The sequence below is a fragment of the Ambystoma mexicanum genome, chromosome 9, assembly GCF_040938575.1.
Source record: "Ambystoma mexicanum isolate Mex_15411 chromosome 9, UKY_AmexF1_1, whole genome shotgun sequence".
Lineage (NCBI taxonomy): Eukaryota > Metazoa > Chordata > Amphibia > Caudata > Ambystomatidae > Ambystoma > Ambystoma mexicanum.
In genome coordinates, this window is record NC_090931.1 from 1,462,577,567 (window position 1) to 1,462,600,442 (window position 22,876).

The 22,876-nt window shown below is 51.5% G+C and overlaps 1 protein-coding gene across 3 annotated transcripts in view; it reads left to right on the plus strand.

Annotated features, from left to right (window-relative positions):
• The window catches only part of DNPEP (aspartyl aminopeptidase), a 297,181-nt gene that overhangs the window by 37,986 nt on the left and 236,319 nt on the right, over positions 1-22,876 (plus strand). Inside the window, exons 1-2 of one of the 3 annotated variants that reach the window (XM_069616887.1) lie at positions 3,371-3,466; positions 13,265-13,355. In XM_069616887.1, the coding sequence (XP_069472988.1) occupies positions 3,386-3,466; positions 13,265-13,355 (172 nt within the window). In that variant the 5' untranslated portion in view covers positions 3,371-3,385. Of the gene's footprint in view, positions 1-3,370; positions 3,467-4,581; positions 4,679-13,264; positions 13,356-22,876 lie in introns of those variants that run through there. The other 2 variants (XM_069616886.1, XM_069616885.1) reach the window with 2 other exon arrangements.

Here is a 22,876-nt window from a genome sequence, read left to right on the forward strand (position 1 = left end):
CCTGTCAATTCTCTACACGTCTATCTCTGATACTCTTGATGCTCTTGCCCCTGTGATGAGGATGCACTTGAAGTCAGAAGCTAAGTGTAATTCCTGGTATGACTCTGACCTAGCTACACTTAAACGTAAGTGTAGGGCGGCTGAGAGGACATGGAGGGCTTCTTGCTCATCCTCTGACAAACTGGACTGTTGCCTGCTCCAAAGGCAATACTGACTCTCTGTCCTCACCAAGAAGAGAGTCCACATTCAAGCCTGTGTCTCTGCGGCATCTAACAACTCGGCCAAACTCTTTAAAATCTGCAAGGAGCTGGCCAACCCTGCTGCAGTCTCTACCCCTCCTCTTGCCTCCCAGGCTCTCTGCAATGCCCTTGCCTCTCACTTTATCTCACCCAGGACATCCTGTCCACCCTCTGCTCCCCTCCCGCTCCCTCTCCTATTCCCTCTGAGTCTGTGCTAGCTAACCCCCCTTCACCACCCCTCCACCCTCCTTCTCGTCCTTTCATCTTTTCTCCCCTGATGAGGTCGCTAGACAAGTCCGATCTATGAAAGCCTAATCAAAACAGGTTCATCCCTGTTCCTCTAAAACCATCAAGGACCACATTGACACCCTCGCTCCAGCCCTTGCTGATTTTTGCAACCACTCATTTGACTCAGGATCCTTCCCCTCCCCTCTGAAGCACTTCCTTGTGCATCCTCTTCTCAAGAAACCCACAGCTGATCCTTCCCGTCCTGCTAACTATCGCCCAATTTCCATTACTCCCTTTCTGGGCAAACTCCTGGAAAAGCTGGCCATCTCTCAGCTTAACCTTCATTCTGATTCTATTGGCTGTCTCCATGACCATCAGTCTGGCTTCAGAGCTGCCAGAAGCACGGAAACTGCTCTCCTGAACATCCGTGAAGATCTGCTATTCAACCTTGACCCTAACGTTCCCTCTGTCCTCATCCTACTCGATCTCTATTCTGCCTTCGACACAGTCAACCATACCATCCTGCTCAACCATCTCCGTGATAACCTGGGTATCACTGATCAGGCTATGGCCTGGCTAACCTCTTTCTTCTCTGATTGAACCTCCCAGTTCCAACTTGGGTCCTCCCTATCATCTATCTTCCTCTCTACCTGTGGTGTTCCCCATGGGTCTAACCTCTCGCCTGGCTTTTTAACCAATACCTGGCAACTCTCGCCCACTGCATTGCCATTTTCTGCTCAAATTTCCAGTGCTATGCTGATGACACTCAACTCATTTTCAGGCTGCCCTCTGCCACCTCCTCTCCCATCTCTGATTGCCTAACTGCCATTCAAGATTGGTGTGCCGCCAATGATCTTTGTCTGAATGCCAGAAAGACAGAGATCCTTCTCATCGGCACACCTTCACCATCATTTCCCCTCACTCTCTGGCCAGCCTCCCTCCTACCCCCACCTGCGAGGCTAAGAACCTTGGGGTCATCTTTGACTCCACACTTTCCTTCTCTGCCCACATCTCTGAGGTCTCTAAAAAGTCAAACTTCCTACTGCACCTCCTCAGAGGTACACTGCCTTTCCTCTCTATCCCCCAGAAGCTCACTGTCTCCCAAGCTCTGGTTCTCTCTAGGTTGGACTATTGTAACAGCCTCTTTCTAAATCCACCTGCCTCTACTCTCCGCCCTCTGCAACTAATCCAGAACAGGACTGCGAGACTTGCCCTTGGCCTCAAGCCCTAGGATCTTATGTCTCCAGCTCTGAAATCTCTCCATTGGCTCCCTGTGGATGCAAGGATTACATTCAAAACCCTCTGCATTGTCCACAAGGCTCACTGGGGCCTGGGTCCAAAATATCTTCAGCTATCCCTCCGCAAATACCTCCCCTGGCGAGCTCTTTGCTCCTCTCCCTCCGACTCCCTCGGGGTCAGCCGTTTTTCAAAGAAACGAGCAGAGGGTAGATCTATGTCCTCGGTTGGGTCCTCCCTCTGGAACAGCCTCCCTGCCACTCTAGAATTTGAGGAGAACCATCTCTGGTCCCAGAAGCACCTCAAGACTCTCCTCTTTGCTTCTGCCTTTGCTCCCCTTCTCCCCTGCTGATCTGTTCTCTTGGCACTGTGCACCTGGCCACCCTGTCCCCTGGGCCCAGGTACCTGCTCACCCTGCCACCCGCCTGCACTGCCTCCTGGCCACCCCTCGCACTGGGGTCTGTATCTGTACCCATACATTCCCCCACACCCCATTTCTTCTTTTTCTGCACTTATCAGACTTACCTAGTCTGCTGCCGTAAACACAGTACTTGCGACTTGCTGGCTGCACTACCACTGTTTATTGCCTCCATTTTCTATTTCTTTATTTTTATTTATTATTATTTATCTGTTTCTCCTCTGCCCCGCACTTTCCTCTCTCCCCTTTCCATGCACGACAAATCGCCTTTCCCTTTCCCATGCACGTTCTCAATGTCACTGGGCATAGTAAGATCGGTGTTGTGTTCTCCACTTTTCCCCTCCCTTGCCTTGTCTCGCTCTGAAACACATGTGTATGAGCACGATACAAATAAAATATCATATCATAATGCAGCGTTACAATTTTTGTTTAAATACTGTATGTGCCTTTTTTCCTAAATTACCCATACATGCAATTTCACAGTAGCCATTAATGCATAATAAGTGCCAACTATCTGTTCTTTAAAATTCGTCTTATCACGAGTCGGCATGGTCTTATGGTGTTATGGATGATGTGTAGAAAAGTGTACCAGAAAAACAGTAAATATATGTTTGTGCATCGTAAAAGCAAACACCAGCATACCACCCCTATAGCCACTTTGCAGTGCTTTACATTAATGATTCAGAGGGACTCTTTGCTTACGCCGTGGGAGAAGCACAGCATCTCCTTGGAGGGCACCAAAGCAAAATAGCATTGCAGCCCCAAAAATATTATGAGATTATGTGAGGTAACTGCACGTTAAAAAGAGAGCGATTTACTGCTAAATCCAATTAACCAATATGGTTTTTATAAAGCTGTTCGAGTTCTGAGTGGGCTTATTGTCACAGGAGGATACCAGTGCAAACAAGAAGGGCGTTTTATCAGTTATTATAAAATAGATTTGATCTGTTATGGCTTCTGCAGCTTTATACATTACCTTCACGTCCACTCTTCCTCGTCCCAGTACTTACCTCATGAAGCCCCTGCCTCCGACACATAACCTTCTTTTATTTCTTTTTATCCCTATAACTCCTCCCCCATAGCCATGTCACTCAGTTTAATTTTTCCTGCCTCCGGCAGGTTGGGCTTTCTTTTCCTGGCACGGGGCACTGGGGAGAAACGATTGCTGGCCCCCTGGTGGGGCTGTGTGGCGGGGCCTTTGGCTTCCTCAGGTGCGGTGATACTCCTGGGTGACCCTGCGGGGCTTGGGACCCGGTGGAGTTCGATGCCTCGCCTGGGTTCAGCAGGGCTATGGCCAGCGCAGGGTTTTCCGGCCCGGGTCCTGGAGAAGCGGGCCCGGGTACAGGTAAGGAGATTTGGGGAGGGGACTGATCGCTCTGCGGGTAGAGCGTGAGTCTGCCAGCAGCTCTCCATTATGTAAAATGTTTCCTCCTGATGCTGTTCTTCTCCCTGATACTTCCTTTCAATGCGAGCGGCTTTATGGCTCGTGTTGGGGTTCTCTCAGCATTGCTCTGGTGCTGTGCGAGGGGTTGCCATAGTATTTTATTAAGTGTTGTTTCCTATTGGTTGTTTTGTTTTCTGGCCTCTATGTGGAGTAAGGGCTGGTTACATGTGGTTGTATACCTTGGATTGGTATTGAGAAGACTGTCATCATTTGGCGGCCTCCTGGGCCGATGCACGGGGGGTTTCTCTGCAGGAGATTTGTGGGGCTGCCGCCTGGGCTGATCAAAACGTTTTCATCAACCACTTTAGGTTGATTGTCTCCAACTCAGGGGTTGGTTCCTTCGGGGTTAGAGTTTTTGTCTGTGGGGATGTGAAATTAGAGTTTTTAAAGGTGTGTGTTTTTCTGCACTGTTTTTAGTTCTGTGTCTCATTTGGACTTTTTTCCTCGTTGCTGCTTTGGTATACCCCTGAGGTAAGTACTGGGACGAGGAAGAGTGGATGTGGAGGTAATGCTCTGATTACTTACTTTTTGTTAGGAGGATCCAAAGAGACAAATCGCCACGTAAGTGGCAAAATCTGCGCTATAACAAGAGCTCTCAAGTTCCCCATGACATGTCCATGCGTGAGAAGATCTTCTTTCAATCCTGTTTTTACTTTGCAAATCTGAGATTTGTCGTTTTCACGCATTTCAAATAGGAAAGAAAAAACTGCAAGTCCCAGAATCCAACGTGAAATCACACTACTGGATGCACTTCTCACGAATGGCCACGGGAAACCTTAGAGCACCATATATTCATATAACCGTGCACCATGTTCTACATTTGGTCGTATCACTGAATACAGCCACCTTTCCCACAGGGACAGTCAGCTGCAAAAGCAGCAGAGGCTTGCTTAATTTATAAAGTTGGCGTCCACTGATGGCATGTTCAGTGAGTGAAGCTAGCAGTCTAGTTCTCCGTCAGAAGGACGGTCTGCAGGTCCTTTTTGTCGTGGAAACTAAAGAAGGACTCCCTGCGGTTTACATGGCATTTTCTACTACAGTAGAAATAGAGAAAGGACAAACGTCAGCTGCTTTCACTTTCCAGGGGAGAGCTTCGGAGCAGACAGAATGCAGGTACCAGTCCCACAGAATGGGCATTTCCGCCCCCCCAGAAACCCGTGCCACCCCTAACCACATCGCTAATTACCCACCGCCAGCACAGATCCTGAACCCCTTTGCCCCAGCAGGCTGCACCTTTACCATAAAGAACTGTCACTGTTTGCTATGGACCCGTTCTCCCAGGAGCCCGGGTGTATGTAGGTTTCTTGTATACCATCCCCTCCTCCTTTCCCTCACGGTTTTGCCCCTATACTCCTCAGTCGAGGTTGCTCCCGTCCCACATAATCTTTGGAGACCCACCGCTACCTCGCAAAGCTGCTCTGCCTCGCCCTGGCTTGCAGGAGCCCGAACCCCTTTGCACCCCTCCCCACCCCCGCTTTCCCCATAGGAGATTGAGAAGACGAATCTGAGCAGAGTCCTGCCCCCACAGACCGGCCCTAGACCCCATAAGGTCAACCTCACCCGTGGATTCTGTCCTCTAGCCCCTCAAAAATCCATCGCACTCACTTTACCCGACAGAACATCGAGCCCCATTTCTACAGGACGCCGTGTTTCTTCTGTCCCTGGTGTGCTGCTGAGACTGTGACATGGATGTGATTCTTTCAATGTTGATGTAAATTTAGGTTTCAAACTGGAGAAATGTTGCAGTGCTTACCAGCGTGCTGGGGAGAAGTTCTTCCTTTCTCCTTTCCTCCTCAGCTCTAGTAGATTGCAATGTTATCTGATCTAGTGTAGCCTTTCTTTCCCCTTGTTTGAAAGTAACTTTGCTGTTTTTGTCCAATGGCTTCAGTAACATTACTCGCTATCCCTGGGATTTGAGTAACATTGCCTAGCTTTAAGTATTGCTGCTTTCTTACTCTTAAGTTTGATTAACGTTATTATGTTTTCTTCTTGCTTCAAGTAACATTGCAGTCTTTCTCATGGCTTGCACTGATATTTCTGCCTTCCCCATGTGTTGGACTAACATGCTGTTTTTCGCTGGCTTGCGATGACGTTGCTGTCTTGCCCCGGGGTGGCATTTCCCCGCAAGGTTTCAGTTATATCTTCCCCTGCAATGTACTACAATGCTGTCTTCTTCCCCCGGCTTGCAAGAACACTCACGTGTTTCCACCGATACCCAGTAGCATTATTGGCGTTCGCCTAAATTGGAGTAACATTACTGTCTTTACCGTAGGCAAGGTGGGATGGACCATGCTGTATTTCTATTGCAGTAACGTATCTGGCTTGTTACCCTTCTTAGACGAAAGTTTCCGCCTTCTTTTTTCGGTGGCTTGCAGTAGTGTAATGTGATGGGTATTTATACTGCGCCTATTACTGCTGCAATGGTATTCCCGCATTGAGGCTTGTCCCATTGGATATTCTGCATTGTTCTCATGCCTGGGTTTTCAGGCTGTGGTTGTCACATTGCTGTCTTTTCCCCTGGGATACAAAAACATTGCTGTTGTTTCCTCTACGTGCCATTAAGGTTTCTGTGTTCTACCCCTGTGTGCTGTGTTCCAGTAACAAGCTGCACAATTTCAAGTTGCAACCTACTAGCCAGCCATAAAAAAAGTGTCTCACCACCTCAATTTTATACATGCGGACAGCACACCATTTTTTCTCGCTAAGAGTCAGCTAATGACTAGTGACGGGTGCATATTTTGCACCCTCCCAGTAACATTGTCTCCCCCCCCACCTTGGATTGCAGTTTTTTTCCCCTGGGGTTCAGTAACATTGCTGCATTTTCCAATGGGTTGCGCAGATGTTTCTTTTCCTGTGACCTCTTGTGAGGAATTCGACCATCTGCATGGTGGGCGTGGGCTCGCCAGGGCTTTTTCAAAATGTTTATGTAAATGTATGATGGTAGGCCTGCATCAGGAAAATGTGTGGGGCTGATCGACACACATTTTCCTATGCTCACAACACAACCAACGCATAGACCTGTGTGCCTCGGCATGAACACAGCCTACAGATAGAGTCCACACCTGTCCAATTTAGCTGGAATATGACAGAAGAAGCAAGCACAATGTCATTCCAAGGAGGGGGGAAAAGCTTCCCCCTGCCATGGACGGCCTGAATAACTGGTAAGGGCCCTATGGAACCGCTCTACTCCTTTGTTAGTCCTGCAGCTGGTGTCAGTGATTAACATACCAATAGAGGGTACTTCAAACAGGCTTGCATGGGGCCTGGCTTCAAAGGAAACAGGAAACCCAACAAACCTTTCATATGTAACTGTGTCAAACTGAAGCCAGCTCTTGCCTCTCAGAATCAATGACATTGAACTGACATGTTTGAGTTTATTGTTGCAGTAGACCACCCCCACTAGTGGGACCCCATTCATAAAATACAAGAATGTGCTTTTCAGAAGCCAGAGAGTCTGGTCTCTCAGCATCTTCATATGCCACTTTAAAAAGGAACCACACATGGAGAAGCATTAACCCAAGAGACTCTTTTATTACAGCAGCCAAGAAGATGGGTGGGACCTAATAGCACAAAGGAGTCAGACCAGAACTCTTTCTGTTGAGAGAATGGTTCAGCAATATTGGTTCTGGGACACCCCTTGTTCTTGTAGGACCCTCATACCTTTTCCTGTTGCAAAGCACTCTGGTTATGACCTCACCCATATAGAACATTGTTTGTAGGGAGCCCAGAATTTGTTCAGTAAGGTAGGCTCAGTCTACACCAATCGCTGTGGCCCACTTGGCTTTAAAAGGGGGCTGGAGCCCCTCTTTCAAGCAGATCATCTGAAGACTTCCCTTGAAGCACAAACAACTCATCCGTGGACCCTGGCTGAAGGTACAGTATCCCTTACGGCTTCTGCCAGTGAAGGAAGGCCAGGAACATACAAAGAGGTAAACAAAGATCCCTCCGCTTAACTTCTCACAGGGAACAGAGGGAGAAAAGAACTCCAAAGACCCTCCAGCCGCTTCAGAACCGGTACCCAACCACCACACAGCGTACCCTGCTAGGCTCTGCAGCAAGCTCCCTGGATATGGAATGCCAGAAGGTCTCTAGACAAGCACCTGCTGCCGGTTGCCTTAAAGGATATTCTTGATCTAGTCAAGTTCCTTGATCTGCAATGCCGACTGCTGTCAAGCCTCTAGCTACCGCTGTTAAGCCGCAGTCGCTGAAGGAACCAGAGGCGTCTCTCCTAGTGATTCTGAACCACCAATCAGCACTGAGACGATTCCTGACACCGAGTCGCTGAGAAGGCCCGCCTGAAGCCATTCGCCAAGCTCCGCTCGCCGAACCGCCTTGCTGCCGGACACCTGCCACTAACTCCCGTCTTGAGCGCTGTTGCACAAGCCTCAAAAGCACCCCTAAGCTGACTCGATGCTGTTGGGCACTAAGTACAACTACATCAAGAGGTAAATTGTGGTTCTGTCCTTCTGGTCCTTCCCAGAAGGCCCCTAGATACTTTTAAAGACCTTTCTTCCTTTTTGCTGAAGCCAAGTAGCTGTTAAAAACGATTGTGGTTATTAACCATACCGACTACCCTCCTGTCAGGATCCAGTGTGCATCCCTTTTCCTGTCTTAGAAACTGCCTGTTCCTTTCATTCCTTTTATAGGATGGGTTGTCTTTAATGGTGTTATTAGATTGCATACAATCAGTTTGGATCCATTCTGGTGTATTGGAGGTGTGGGGCTGATTGATGGTTTAGAAACCGATATTCACCCCTGTACCTAGTATTAATGTTGATGACGTCCCCAAGTTGCGATTACATTGCTATCTTTACCCTTTGTGCAATAACAAAGTGTTCTCGTTCCCTGGATTGCAGTAGTATTTTTGTCCTTTTCACAGGTTGTGGTTGCCTCTTCGTCTAAATTGCAGTAATCTTGCTGCGTTCTTGTTTGGGTTATTTTGTGGTAGCCAGCGACTCTCCATTTGGTTTCAGTAACATTGTTTCCCTTTGTTGCAGTGACATTGCATGCTTCTTCCCAAGGGATATGATCTGGCATTTGTAACGCGCCTATACAGTGTTTCAAGGCGTGACGAGGCAAGGAAGTGGGAACCGAGGGAGGAGAGATGCAACGATCTTACTAGGCCAAGTGACCTTGAGATCACGCAAGTGCAGGGGAGGCGGGAGGGGAACTGTGCCAGGGGAAAGAGGAGGGGGGGGCAGTGCTGTACATGGGATCAAAACAATTAGAAGTGCGGCCCTCAGGTGGCAGGTGCAACGGTAAATGCAGACAGCAGGTATCCAAAAGTACAGGTAGGGAGAATGTAGGGTTACAGATACAGACCCAAGTGCAAGGGTTGCCGGGAGGCAGTGCAGGTGTGCAACATGATGGGCAGGGACCTGGGCCCGAAATCAGAGGGTAGCTAGGTAGTGCAGTATCAGACAGGAAATCGACAGGGGAGAGGAAGAGTTGGCAGAAGCAAGGAGGAAGGTCTTGAGGTGCTTCCGGAACCGGAGATGGTTCTCCTGAAGTTTCAGAGCGGCAGGGAGGCTGTTCCAGAAGGAGGCCCCAGCCGAAGAAAGAGATCTACCACCAACTCCTTGCTTGGGAAGCTGACCCTGAGGGATTTGGAGGTGAAGGAATGAAGCGCTTGAGTTGGAGATATTAAGGCTTTGTGGACAATGCAGAATGTCTTGAACTTAATCCATGCAGCCACTGGAAGCCAATGCAGAGATTTCAGTGCTGTAGAGATACGATCCCTGGGCTTGAGGCCAAGGACAAGTCTCGCAGTCCTGTTCTGGATGAGTCGCAGAGGACGGAGAGTAGAAGCAGGCAGATTTAGGAAGAGACTGTTGCAATAGTCCAGCCTTGAGAGGCCCAGAGCTCTAGAGACAGTGAGCTTCTGGGGGAAGGAGAGGAATGGAAGAATACCCCTGAGTAGCTGCAGTTGGCAGTTTTGACTTCTCAGAGATGTGAGGAAAAAAGGAGAGTGTGGAGTTGAAGATGACCCGAGGTTCTTAGTCTCACAGGTGGGAGCAGGAAGAGGGCCAAGGGTGTTGACTAGAGTGTGACAGGAAAGGAGGGTGTAGGTGTGCCGATGAGGAGAATCTCTGTTTTACTGGCGTTCAAGCAGAGCTTGTTGCCTGCACACCACTCCTGGATAGCAGACAGTCCTAGATGAGAGAAGAAGAGGTGGCACAGGGAGCCTGAAAATGAGCTGAGTGTCTTCCACATAGCACTGAAAGTTGGAGCAGAGAGCAGCAATGCGTTGGGCGAGAGATGGCAGATATTGATCAGCCAGGGAAAGAGGTTGCAGACATTGCAGGCTTCTTCCCAGGGGTTGCAGTGACATTGCTTCCTTCTATGATAGGGTTGCTGTCTTTGACCACCTATGTTGTATGTGTAACGTTGCTGCCCATGCCCACTTCCCTGGCCCGCAGATTACGTGTTTTCTCCAAGGGTTGGAGTGACGGTGCTCTCCTCGGCCGTGGGTGGCAGTAGCATTGGTGTGAGTTGTGATGAAATGGAGTTCCTTCCCCTTGTTCAGCTGTTTAACTTGTTTTGTATTGCTTAGACTATAGTGGGATTGTTCTTTTAACCCCTTACCTGCTGGGCTATTAAGTGTGTCTATGAAAATAGGACGACCATGCTTGTCCTCAGCACTTAATGAAGCTGTGTTGTGGACTTGGTTGTTTGTAACAGATGCGTGCAGTATTATACACCACTCTTTGTTTGGCAGGACGGAGCTGTTGCTGGCAAGGCAGCCCAGTGCAGTGTGGTCTCTAGAAGGGAAGTGCCACGAGAGGGCTCTCCTTGGGGGAGGGGGCTTTTGGGGCACAACTTTGGGGTGAGTCTCTTGAAACCTACCAGCTACTCCAATAGCAATGTGGGTACCAAGCAGTGGTGTTCTGCCTGAGATGAGCCAAGTCTAGCCTAGTGTGTGGGGGTGGAGGGTTCCAATAGCAATGTGGGTACCAAGCAGTGGTGTTCTGCCTGAGATGAGCCAAGTCTAGCCTAGTGTGTGGGGGTGGAGGGTTCCAATAGCAATGTGGGCACCAAGCAGTGGTGTTCTGCCTGAGATGAGCCAAGTCTAGCCCGGTGTGTGGGGGTGGAGGGTTCCAATAGGAATGTGTGTACCAAGCAGTGGTGTTCTGCCTGAGATGAGCCAAGTCTAGCCTAGTGTGTGTGGGGGTGGAGGGTTCTAATAGGAACGTGGTTACCCAACAGTGGTGCTCTGCCTCCGATGAGCCACGTCTAGCCTAGTGTGTGCGGGTGGAGGCTTCCAATAGGCAACTAGGTGAAGGATGTGCCTTGCCCTCACATCCCCCACACCCAATACAGATTTATTTGGCATGGGTTGGAGGGGGGGGGGGAGGTTGGGAAAGGCTTGAGCGCATAGACTTTCTTTCTCCTCCATTGAGACAGTTTGGAACTCATCTAAAACCCTTCACTCTAATACTTCTATGGTAAGTTTGGTAGTGCATTAACTGATGGATTTCAGACCCATAACTAGTAGAGGAACCAGTAAGCGTCTCGGATGAGCAACGCTCTGTGTCCCTGGCACACTTTGACTTCTAGGCCACCAATGACAAGATCCAGTTACTCGTACTGTGTACATCACAGGTTCAGATGGACACAAGTGGACATTACAGCAACAGACCCACCGGCCATCCTTTCACTCCCAGCTCAGGCCCCCAACTGACATTCATGCAACACTCACTCCCAGTGCTTAAAGTGGGCCGGGGCCGGGCCCCGGCAGTCTCCAAAAAGAGGGACTGAGCCGGGGCCCTGCCGGGGCCCCCCATCCCACACAACATTGGCGGGATGCATTATCACGCCGCAGCCGCGACGGGAGATGCGCCCACCAGTTTAATTTCAGGTGAGCTGACAGAAGTGCCAGCCAGGCACAGCGTCGCTGAGGCTGGCTGGCACTTCTGTCAATCACTGTAACTTCTTTGATGACCCCTCATCTGAGGGGTCATCAGGGAAGTTACAGTTCCTTTGTTTGCCCTCGCCAGGTCACTGACCCTCAGTGAACCTGCGGGCTCCATGATCTAATATGCAGATTAGATCACGGAGCCCGCGGGTTCGCAGAGGGTGAAAGGCGCCTCGGGCTCAGTGATCTATCTGCTCTGAGCAGAGATCACAGTGCCCGAGGCGCCTTTCTCCATCGGCAAAGCTTTATAAAAGATGCCTTGAATTGTGTACGTTTCAAGCCATCTTTTATAAACGTAGAAATATTTCTATGTTTATAAAAGATGGCTTGAAACGTGCACAATTCAAGGCATCTTTTATAAAGCTTTGTCGATGGACAAAGCCACCTCGGGTTTTGTCCGTCCTCAACGCTTTATAAAAGATGCCTTGAATTGTTTACGTTTCAAGCCATCTTTTATAAACATAGAAATATGTTATAAATGTCTATGCTTATAAAAGGTGGCTTGAAAAGTGCATAAACCATAGTAAGGTAAGCACAGAAGTGTGCGTAAATTACTATGGTTTGTGCACTTTTCAAGCCACCTTTTTATAAACCTAGAAATACGTAACATTGGTATGTTTATAAGGCTTGAAAGGTACACAAACCGTAGTAGTGCGTATGCAAATATATAAATGCTCACATACATTTATATATTTGTTTGCGCACCTTACAATGATTTGTGCATGTTTTAGGCCACGCCCACAATGGAAGCCACGCCCCCAATTTCTTACCCCACTTAAAGCACTGCTCACTCCACATTCTCCTGAGCTGTCTATCATGCATACATCAACATTCCATCAGCATGCACTCCGGGCCAGTGATACAGGAAGTAGGTCACCCTTTCCGCTAACTTCTTATGGAAAGGAGTGCGGATGTCCATATTTTGTGCATACTCGCCACTTGGGCCTACATATCTAAAAATGATGTGGTGATGTTTTACATGCTTCTTCATGCCGGATTCTAAGCGCTGTAATAATTGCTGCCACTATCGTTACCCACTTGTGGTACTCCATCTCGGGTGCGCCTGGCGGGAGTATGCGACCCTTGTCGCGGGCCATCGTCCTGTTCCCAAGACCAGCATGTTGTGCTTGAGAATCTGCACGGATAACCTTAGGCTTAAGCAGGTGTACTGGAGGCGTGGTTACACACCGGCTGATTGCCACCTGGGGTCTTATGGCCCTGGCATCAGTTGAACGGAAAGCTGGGTACACGTGACACTAGCTCCACCCTAAATCCCGGGGAGGGGTGAACCAGGCGCACTGGGGAGAGAATGAAGGGATTGGGATGCCAAGAGAAAGTTATTGACCAGGCAGTGATCGGACAGATGTTGCTCGAGTATCGAGGTTTTCTCATTTCAGAAGTGCAGGGGCGAGGGTGTCCGTGTGGTGCCAGTTGGCAAGTTGTGTTCCGGGGCATAGCAGGAGAATGCTTGTCTCGGCTATGCCCCTTTACCTGCTTGTTGTTTCTAGTCTAGTGATGGCAGAGCTGAGGCTGTGTAATATTTATTTATTTATTGATTTCCATTTGTGTAGCGCACTTGCAGCCCAGAGGCATCTAGGCGCTGTTACAAGAGGTGTGTAAGCATTTTGTATTGGCGGTCTCTGGGGTACACTGTAGCTTTCCTGGGCCTGTGCTAGGCGAACGCTGCTTTCTTTTCCCATCTTCTATATTATTGTTATTGAAATTGGAGAATGTGTTTCTCTTCCTCTGCAGTGATACCTCTGCCTTTTTTTTTTACCCCCCAGGCTGCGGCAGGAAAAGGTTCGAAGGATGCTGTTCGTGGTGCGGCCAAAGAGTTCCTGAAATTTCTGAACCGCGGCCTGTCCCCTTATCATGGTAAATGAAGACCATCGCCCAACCCCCTCGGCAATAGTTTCCATTACCTGCCTGTCATCTCAACCCGCAGCAGTCCCATTTAAGTGCAGTGCACCCACCGCACCCTGTTATACTAGGTGGGTGTATCCAGCGACCATTCGCTCTCTCTCGACGCGGCACTCACCCGTACCCGGTAGTAAGAGAGGGGTCTCGGTCTCTTGCACCCACCTGCCCTCTCCCTGCACCTAGAGATCACTGCATCCTGCTGGATCTGTCCCTTCTTCGAGAGCCCCATGTTAGAGGCTCCCATCCCTTCCACCTGTGCAGCCAGGGCTCTGCAACACTGTACCAGCCTCCCCCTGCTCTGACCTCACCCCCCCTTCCACCTGTGCAGCCAGGGCTCTGCAACACTGTACCAGCATCCCCCTGATCTGACCTCGCCCCCCCCTTCCACCTGTGCAGCCAGGGCTCTGCAACACTGTACCAGCATCCCCCTGATCTGACCTCGCCCCCCACCCCCCCTTCCACCTGTGCAGCCAGGGCTCTGCAACACTGTACCAGCATCCCCCTGCTCTGACCTCACCCCCCTTTCCACCTGTGCAGCCAGGGCTCTGTACCAGCATCCCCCTGCTCTGACCTCACCCCCCCTCACACCCTTCCACCTGTGCAGCCAGGGCTCTGCAACACTGTACCAGCATCCCCCTGCTCTGACCTCACCCCCCACCCCCCCTTCCACCTGTGCAACCAGGGCTCTGCAACACTGTACCAGCATCCCCCTGCTCTGACCTCACCCCCCTTCCACCTGTGCAGCCAGGGCTCTGCACACTGTACCAGCATCCCCCTGCTCTGACCTCACCCCACCCACCCCCCATTCCACCTGTGCAGCCAGGGCTCTGCAACACTGTACCAGCATCCCCCTGCTCTGACCTCACCCCACCCACCCCCCATTCCACCTGTGCAGCCAGGGCTCTGCAACACTGTACCAGCATCCCCCTGCTCTGACCTCACCCCCACCCCCCTTCCACCTGTGCAGCCAGGGCTCTGCAACACTGTACCAGCACCCCCCTGCTCTGACCTCACCCCCCACCCCCCCTTCCACCTGTGCAGCCAGGGCTCTGCAACACTGTACCAGCATCCCCCTGCTCTGACCTCACCCCCACAGCACCCCTTCCACCTGTGCAGCCAGGGCTCTGCAACACTGTACCAGCATCCCCCTGCTCTTGGCCTCACCCCTCCCCACCCCCTTCCACCTGTGCAGCCAGGGATCTGCAACACTGTACCAGCATCCCCCTGCTCTGACCTCACCCCCCACCCCCCCTTCCACCTGTGCAGCCAGGGCTCTGCAACACTGTACCAGCATCCCCCTGCTCTGACCTCACCCCCACCCCTTTCCACATGTGCAGCCAGGGCTCTGCAACACTGTACCAGCATCCCCCTGCTCTGACCTCACCCCCCACTCCCCCCCTTCCACCTGTGCAGCCAGGGCTCTGCAACGATGTACCAGCATCCCCCTGCTCTGACCTCACCCCCCCAACCCCCCTTCCACCTGTGCAGCCAGTGCTCTGCAACACTGTACCAGCATCCACCTGCTCTGACCTCACCCCCCCACCCCCCTTCCACCTGTGCAGCCAGGGCTCTGCAACGATGTACCAGCATCCCCCTGCTCTGACCTCACCCCCCCCACCCCCCTTCCACCTGTGCAGCCAGGGCTCTGCAACGATGTACCAGCATCCCCCTGCTCTGACCTCACCCCCCCAACCCCCCTTCCACCTGTGCAGCCAGGGCTCTGCAACACTGTACCAGCATCCCCCTGATCTGACCTCGCCCCCCCTTCCACCTGTGCAGCCAGGGCTCTGCAACACTGTACCAGCATCCCCCTGCTCTGACCTCACCCCCCCACCCCCCTTCCACCTGTGCAGCCAGTGCTCTGCAACACTGTACCAGCATCCCCCTGCTCTGACCTCACCCCCCCACCCCCCCATTCCACCTGTGCAGCCAGGGCTCTGCAACACTGTACCAGCATCCCCCTGCTCTGACCTCACCCCCACCCCCTTCCACATGTGCAGCCAGGGCTCTGCAACACTGTACCAGCATCCCCCTGCTCTGACCTCACCCCCCACTCCCCCCCCTTCCACCTGTGCAGCCAGGGCTCTGCAACGATGTACCAGCATCCCCCTGCTCTGACCTCACCCCCACCCCCCTTCCACATGTGCAGCCAGGGCTCTGCAACACTGTACCAGCATCCCCCTGCTCTGACCTCACCCCCCACCCCCCTTCCACATGTGCAGCCAGGGCTCTGCAACACTGTACCAGCATCCCCCTGCTCTGACCTCACCCCCACCCCCCTTCCACCTGTGCAGCCAGGGCTCTGCAACGATGTACCAGCATCCCCCTGCTCTGACCTCACCCCCCAACCCCCCTTCCACCTGTGCAGCCAGTGCTCTGCAACACTGTACCAGCATCCCCCTGCTCTGACCTCACCCCCCTTCCACCTGTGCAGCCAGGTTTCTGCAACGATGTACCAGCATCCCCCTGCTCTGACCTCACCCCCCCACCCCCCCCTTCCACCTGTGCAGCCAGGGCTCTGCAACGATGTACCAGCATCCCCCTGCTCTGACCTCACTCACCCCCACAGCACCCCTGTATCAGAAAACAGACGCATTCATCCTTCACTTCATGAAACCTGGCTTCCTTTGCCGCCATCTTTTGTATATGCTCCCCCATGTCCCACCCGCCACACCCCCGTACCCCCAGTCCAGCCAGGGCTTGGACTCCGAGGCACCTTGGCGACTTTGGTTTCCCTTTTCTTCTGCTTTTCCCTGGCGCCGAATAAGTGCGATCCTTGTGGAAAGTGCTCTAGGGTCTGCAGAGCAGCCCCTTGGGGTCCTGGTGTGTCTCCCCGATTCCTGCATGGCACCCTATGGCTGCTCGCCTTGGGTCCGGGGTGAAGGCCTGTGCAGGGTCAACAGACACTGCACGACGTGTACGTTTTGCGAATGGGACAAGGGATCTGGAGGGATTGGGTAAATGAAGTGTTGGAGGGGGTTTGGGGGGGATAATCCAAGAAGGTCAGCTACAGCTTGCTTACGGTCAGCAGTCCACTCCTTGCATTCTGCCTCCTGGTGGTCAAACTGAAGTCGCTCACAATCTGGGGTCTTGAGGCTTCTCTCTGTTGTCTTGGTCAGCATGTGGCCTTTTTAGGGGGGTCTTTTCCGCATGCTAAATTCAGGGTATACAAACTGTCATGCCCGAGTGATGCGTTGCCAGATCTCGCTCGGCTTCTGCTGTGGACCCCGGGTTACTGGCGGTAAACTCTGCTACCGTCTTTACCAGCACTGAATTGTCAGGGCCCCCCACCCCCGACAAGATGTCTCTGTGCTCCTGCTCTTGTCTGCTCTCTGCCTTTCTTCGCTCTCATGCCTCCTCTAATGTGCTTCTGAATGTCCTGCCATGTTCAGGCCCTCTTCTCCTCTTTGGCTTTGTGTCTCTCCTCCATTCTCTTGCTCTGCTGTTTCCTTTCACCCTCCTCTCCAGAAGCTTCTGGTTGTTTGTCCGCTTTGACTCCTCTTTTCCTAGTTCCTCTCCTCCCTCCACCCCCCCCCCCGCTTCATTTCCTCTGTCTTTCTCCTCTTCCTCCTCAATTCCGTCTCATTGCTCCCTCCTACTCTAGCACTTACTTTACTCCTCTCCGGGCTTTTCTACTCTCCTCTCACCAACTTGCTCTTCTCCACCCCTCACTGTTCCCTCTGTGTGCGGGGTGAACATGTCAGCAAGGGCGCGGATTAGGAGCTCAAGAAATCACGTCATGCTGCATGTCGGGTTGGTTTTGCTCCGCTCTGCCGGCTCCCGGCGGGCAGGCCCTTTATTGCGCCATTGCGTTACGGATACAACCCCCTCCTCACTGCCCTGCACTCCTATTGCTTGCCTCCTTCCCATAATGCTATCCATTTCTTCCAGCTCCCACAGCCAGCACAGAAAGCAAGGTACTTAGATAGAAGTGTGGTCACGCCTCCATGGCTCCGGGACGTCAACCCATGCTGCGCGGCTGAGGTTCAGACACTAAGCACGCGTAAGGATTGGTCCTTTGAATTAAGCTGGTGCGTCAGTTTCTGGTTGGCCACGCTTCCTGGTGGTGCTACTAAGCACGCGTAAGGATTGGTCCTTTGAATTAAGCTGGTGCGTCAGTTTCTGGTTGGCCACGCTTCCTGGTGGTGCTACTAAGCACGCGTAAGGATTGGTCCTTTGAATTAAGCTGGTGCGTCAGTTTCTGGTTGGCCACGCTTCCTGGTGGTGCTACTAAGCACGCGTAAGGATTGGTCCTTTGAATTAAGCTGGTGCTTCAGTTTCTGGTTGGCCACGCTTCCTGGTGGTGCTACTAAGCACGCGTAAGGATTGGTCCTTTGAATTAAGCTGGTGCTTCAGTTTCTGGTTGGCCACGCTTCCTGGTGGTGCTACTAAGCACGCGTAAGGATTGGTCCTTTGAATTAAGCTGGTGCTTCAGTTTCTGGTTGGCCACGCTTCCTGGTGGTGCTACTAAGCACGCGTAAGGATTGGTCCTTTGAATTAAGCTGGTGCTTCAGTTTCTGGTTGGCCACGCTTCCTGGTGGTGCTACTAAGCACGCGTAAGGATTGGTCCTTTGAATTAAGCTGGTGCTTCAGTTTCTGGTTGGCCACGCTTCCTGGTGGTGCTACTAAGCACGCGTAAGGATTGGTCCTCTGAATTAAGCTGGTGCGTCAGTTTCTGGTTGGCCACGCTTCCTGGTGGTGCTACTAAGCACGCGTAAGGATTGGTCCTCTGAATTAAGCTGGTGCTTCAGTTTCTGGTTGGCCACGCTTCCTGGTGGTGCTACTAAGCACGCGTAAGGATTGGTCCTCTGAATTAAGCTGGTGCTTCAGTTTCTGGTTGGCCACGCTTCCTGGTGGTGCTACTAAGCACGCGTAAGGATTGGTCCTCTGAATTAAGCTGGTGCGTCAGTTTCTGGTTGGCCACGCTTCCTGGTGGTGCTACTAAGCACGCGTAAGGATTGGTCCTTTGAATTAAGCTGGTGCGTCAGTTTCTGGTTGGCCACGCTTCCTGGTGGTGCTACTAAGCACGCGTAAGGATTGGTCCTTTGAATTAAGCTGGTGCTTCAGTTTCTGGTTGGCCACGCTTCCTGGTGGTGCTACTAAGCACGCGTAAGGATTGGTCCTCTGAATTAAGCTGGTGCGTCAGTTTCTGGTTGGCCACGCTTCCTGGTGGTGCTACTAAGCACGCGTAAGGATTGGTCCTCTGAATTAAGCTGGTGCGTCAGTTTCTGGTTGGCCACGCTTCCTGGTGGTGCTACTAAGCACGCGTAAGGATTGGTCCTCTGAATTAAGCTGGTGCGTCAGTTTCTGGTTGGCCACGCTTCCTGGTGGTGCTACTAAGCACGCGTAAGGATTGGTCCACTGAATTAAGCTGGTGCTTCAGTTTCTGGTTGGCCACGCTTCCTGGTGGTGCTACTAAGCACGCGTAAGGATTGGTCCTTTGAATTAAGCTGGTGCGTCAGTTTCTGGTTGGCCACGCTTCCTGGTGGTGCTACTAAGCACGCGTAAGGATTGGTCCTTTGAATTAAGCTGGTGCGTCAGTTTCTGGTTGGCCACGCTTCCTGGTGGTGCTACTAAGCACGCGTAAGGATTGGTCCTTTGAATTAAGCTGGTGCTTCAGTTTCTGGTTGGCCACGCTTCCTGGTGGTGCTACTAAGCACGCGTAAGGATTGGTCCTTTGAATTAAGCTGGTGCTTCAGTTTCTGGTTGGCCACGCTTCCTGGTGGTGCTACTAAGCACGCGTAAGGATTGGTCCTTTGAATTAAGCTGGTGCTTCAGTTTCTGGTTGGCCACGCTTCCTGGTGGTGCTACTAAGCACGCGTAAGGATTGGTCCTTTGAATTAAGCTGGTGCTTCAGTTTCTGGTTGGCCACGCTTCCTGGTGGTGCTACTAAGCACGCGTAAGGATTGGTCCTTTGAATTAAACTGGTGCGTCAGTTTCTGGTTGGCCACGCTTCCTGGTGGTGCTACTAAGCACGCGTAAGGATTGGTCCTTTGAATTAAGCTGGTGCTTCAGTTTCTGGTTGGCCACGCTTCCTGGTGGTGCTACTAAGCACGCGTAAGGATTGGTCCTTTGAATTAAGCTGGTGCTTCAGTTTCTGGTTGGCCACGCTTCCTGGTGGTGCTACTAAGCACGCGTAAGGATTGGTCCTTTGAATTAAGCTGGTGCTTCAGTTTCTGGTTGGCCACGCTTCCTGGTGGTGCTACTAAGCACGCGTAAGGATTGGTCCTCTGAATTAAGCTGGTGCGTCAGTTTCTGGTTGGCCACGCTTCCTGGTGGTGCTACTAAGCACGCGTAAGGATTGGTCCTCTGAATTAAGCTGGTGCTTCAGTTTCTGGTTGGCCACGCTTCCTGGTGGTGCTACTAAGCACGCGTAAGGATTGGTCCTCTGAATTAAGCTGGTGCGTCAGTTTCTGGTTGGCCACGCTTCCTGGTGGTGCTACTAAGCACGCGTAAGGATTGGTCCTCTGAATTAAGCTGGTGCGTCAGTTTCTGGTTGGCCACGCTTCCTGGTGGTGCTACTAAGCACGCGTAAGGATTGGTCCTCTGCATTAAGCTGGTGCGTCAGTTTCTGGTTGGCCACGCTTCCTGGTGGTGCTACTAAGCACGCGTAAGGATTGGTCCTTTGAATTAAGCTGGTGCGTCAGTTTCTGGTTGGCCACGCTTCCTGGTGGTGCTACTAAGCACGCGTAAGGATTGGTCCTTTGAATTAAGCTGGTGCTTCAGTTTCTGGTTGGCCACGCTTCCTGGTGGTGCTACTAAGCACGCGTAAGGATTGGTCCTTTGAATTAAGCTGGTGCGTCAGTTTCTGGTTGGCCACGCTTCCTGGTGGTGCTCTGCAGACGGATCCCCCACAAGAGGGATGCCCACCATCTTGGATTCCTTTGCCGCAGTGATTGCCTCTGCTTTGCTTTCCCATGGCCGCTGGCTGTTTTACCCAGGTCCTTTCTTTGCCCATCCACGTTCTTCTCACAGACATGTGGGTTAACACCGGGATATGAAAGGCAGTTCACCGGGATATGAAAGGCAGTTCTCCATCAGTCAAACGTTGAACGTTTGTGGGACTCCCTGCGTTCTTCCATTCTCTCGTGGACTTTCTTAAATATGATGTCAATATTGGTAGCAGGTTGCAGAGTTGTTCTTATTAATCCCAGGTGCCTGGTCTTTTTGGGGCCATTGCCAACGTCCAGAATTTGGTGGGGGATACATGTTTGGGGAACCAATGAGTTGAAATATGGGTTCTCAATTAGGGACTGTAAGCGATGGAACAATAGGTGAGAGTCGGAATGATGGCAATGAACACCGCAGGTTAGGGATGAACACGGGGACTCCGGGGTGGGGGCCTTCCTGTCCCCTTCTTTGGGCCCTACGTCACATAGCCGTTGGTGGCGGCTGCCACCCAGTCTGCCCTCCTCTTATTCTAACCCCTATCGTGAGACTGTGTCACATGGTCTAGGCTGTTGACGCAGAGGGAGTCTGCTGCCTAAATCACCAGCCAATGCTGGAATACCTGCTTTGCTCCGATTGGTTACTTGGGAGAGCAGTGGCAGCAATCCACATAGACCCACCAGGAGGATCGTCAATTCCCCGAGACATGCACCGTGTCTGATTGCAGTACCCTCTGCTAGTTCCCGTACCCTAGATATCCTCAAGCTGGAGGTGCTCATCCAGCCCCGTTCTTTTCTTTGCATTCTGGGACTTGTAGTCCGAGTTTTAGAATGGGAAATGTGGAACTGCAAGTCCCTGAATACAAAGAAAAAAAGCTGGGACTGGATAAGCACCTACAGCTTGGAATGGGTCATGTTCGCAACTATGCGGTGTCCAGTCATTAATTCGAAAACAAAAGGATCGAATGGAATACATTCGAGTCAAAAGGACCGGAAAAAAAGACAATGCCTTTTTTTTTAATGTATTTTTATTTTTATTTTGGTATAGGTAAAAATAATGGTTTTTGGCCCAAAAAAAAGTTCATTCGGTCTTTTTTTTATCCGTCCTTTTGACTCCAATGTATTGTTATTCGAATCTTTGACCATAAACCCAACTATGCTATGTTCTTGGTAAAAGCGGTGTTGCATTGTACTCTGCCTTCCAGAAAGGCGGAGACTCGGAATAATCTGTGTGCTCTACAGTTCTAGTCTGCTTCATTTCCTCAGGTACCACCTAGGACCACATCAGAGGAAAGCTTGCTGGCTCTGAGTGTTGGTCGCTGCATTCCTTCTGGTAGCGCCCGGTCCCTGCTTCAGCCCCTGCCCCCAGCCACTGCGGCAGCACCCCTCCTGTCATCCAGCAACACTCTCACGCCCTGCTACTCATCTTGGCCTACAACTTTCCTTTGTTGCTTTGCACTCATGCCGCCTCCTCGAACTGTGCTCTTTCCTTCTGCACTGCAATGTGGCGCAACTGTCTCAGACTTTGGATTGTGCCAGCATTGTGGAATTCCACAGTGAACCTTTGAACTCTAACTTTGCAGATTCCAAGATAAACCGCCATTGGACTTGAGAAAGGAGCGAGTTATCGGAAGCGGTGAGGTGTGTTGCAGACACAAGGCTAGTTCTACAGTGCACCTTGGCCTCTACACACTGGCCGCTGCAGGTGCTTTGACTGCTTCTAGCTCTGTGTGCTCTTCCTTACTTATTCTCTGGCACAGCTACTCCTGCTGGTACCCTTTAATACTGCAACTCGTGCAGCTCTCGGCAATGTGCGTGTTGTGCGACTGTCCAGCAGATGGAGCCCTCTCCTTGCTTTCCATCCTGTTTATAGCTGCAGGAACAGCATGAAATGCTTATAGAATTGTACTGGCAGTTCTGCAGCGCGGGTGGCAGTGTTCCTTGCTTTGTTGGAAGCTCAGGCCCAGGGTGCTCTGTTCCTGGAATATGGTTGTACGGTAGTTTCCTGTTCTAGAGTACAGTGGCTGGTGCAGCTCCTCTTTCACTGTTGGTTGTAAAGCTGTGTTTTCTGTTATGGTACCATGGGATGGCAGAGCTATTGCTCGGTGCCTTGGAATGGTTGATTGTGCGGCTGTGTTGCCTGTTAAGGCAGGGTGGATGGTGCTGTTCTTCTTACTGTTTCCTTGTGTCGTTGGCTGTAAAGCTGTGTCCTGTTCCAGGGTGCCGGGGATGGTAGAGCCCCTCTTGCTCAGTACCCTGGCATGGCTGTTCCAGGGTGCCGGGGATGGTAAGAGCCCCTCTTGCTCAGTGCCCTGGCATGGCTGAGTTTCCTATTGTAGAGTTGATGATGCAGTTCTCGTTGGTCTGTTTCTTTGTGTAGTTGGTTGTAAGGCCCTGTCATGTACTGTGGTGCAGTGGATGATGCAGTTTTTTGTTGCTTGGCTTCTGCCTCTTCCACTATCCCCCACAATGTCTGCAAACCAGGCTGTTGTTTCTTTGAAATGGAAATGGTCTTGGATAGTACTCGTGGTGGTGCTCTTGCCTCATGTTGCTCTGTAAGAAAGAAGTGGAGGGTGGTGTTAGTGGGGA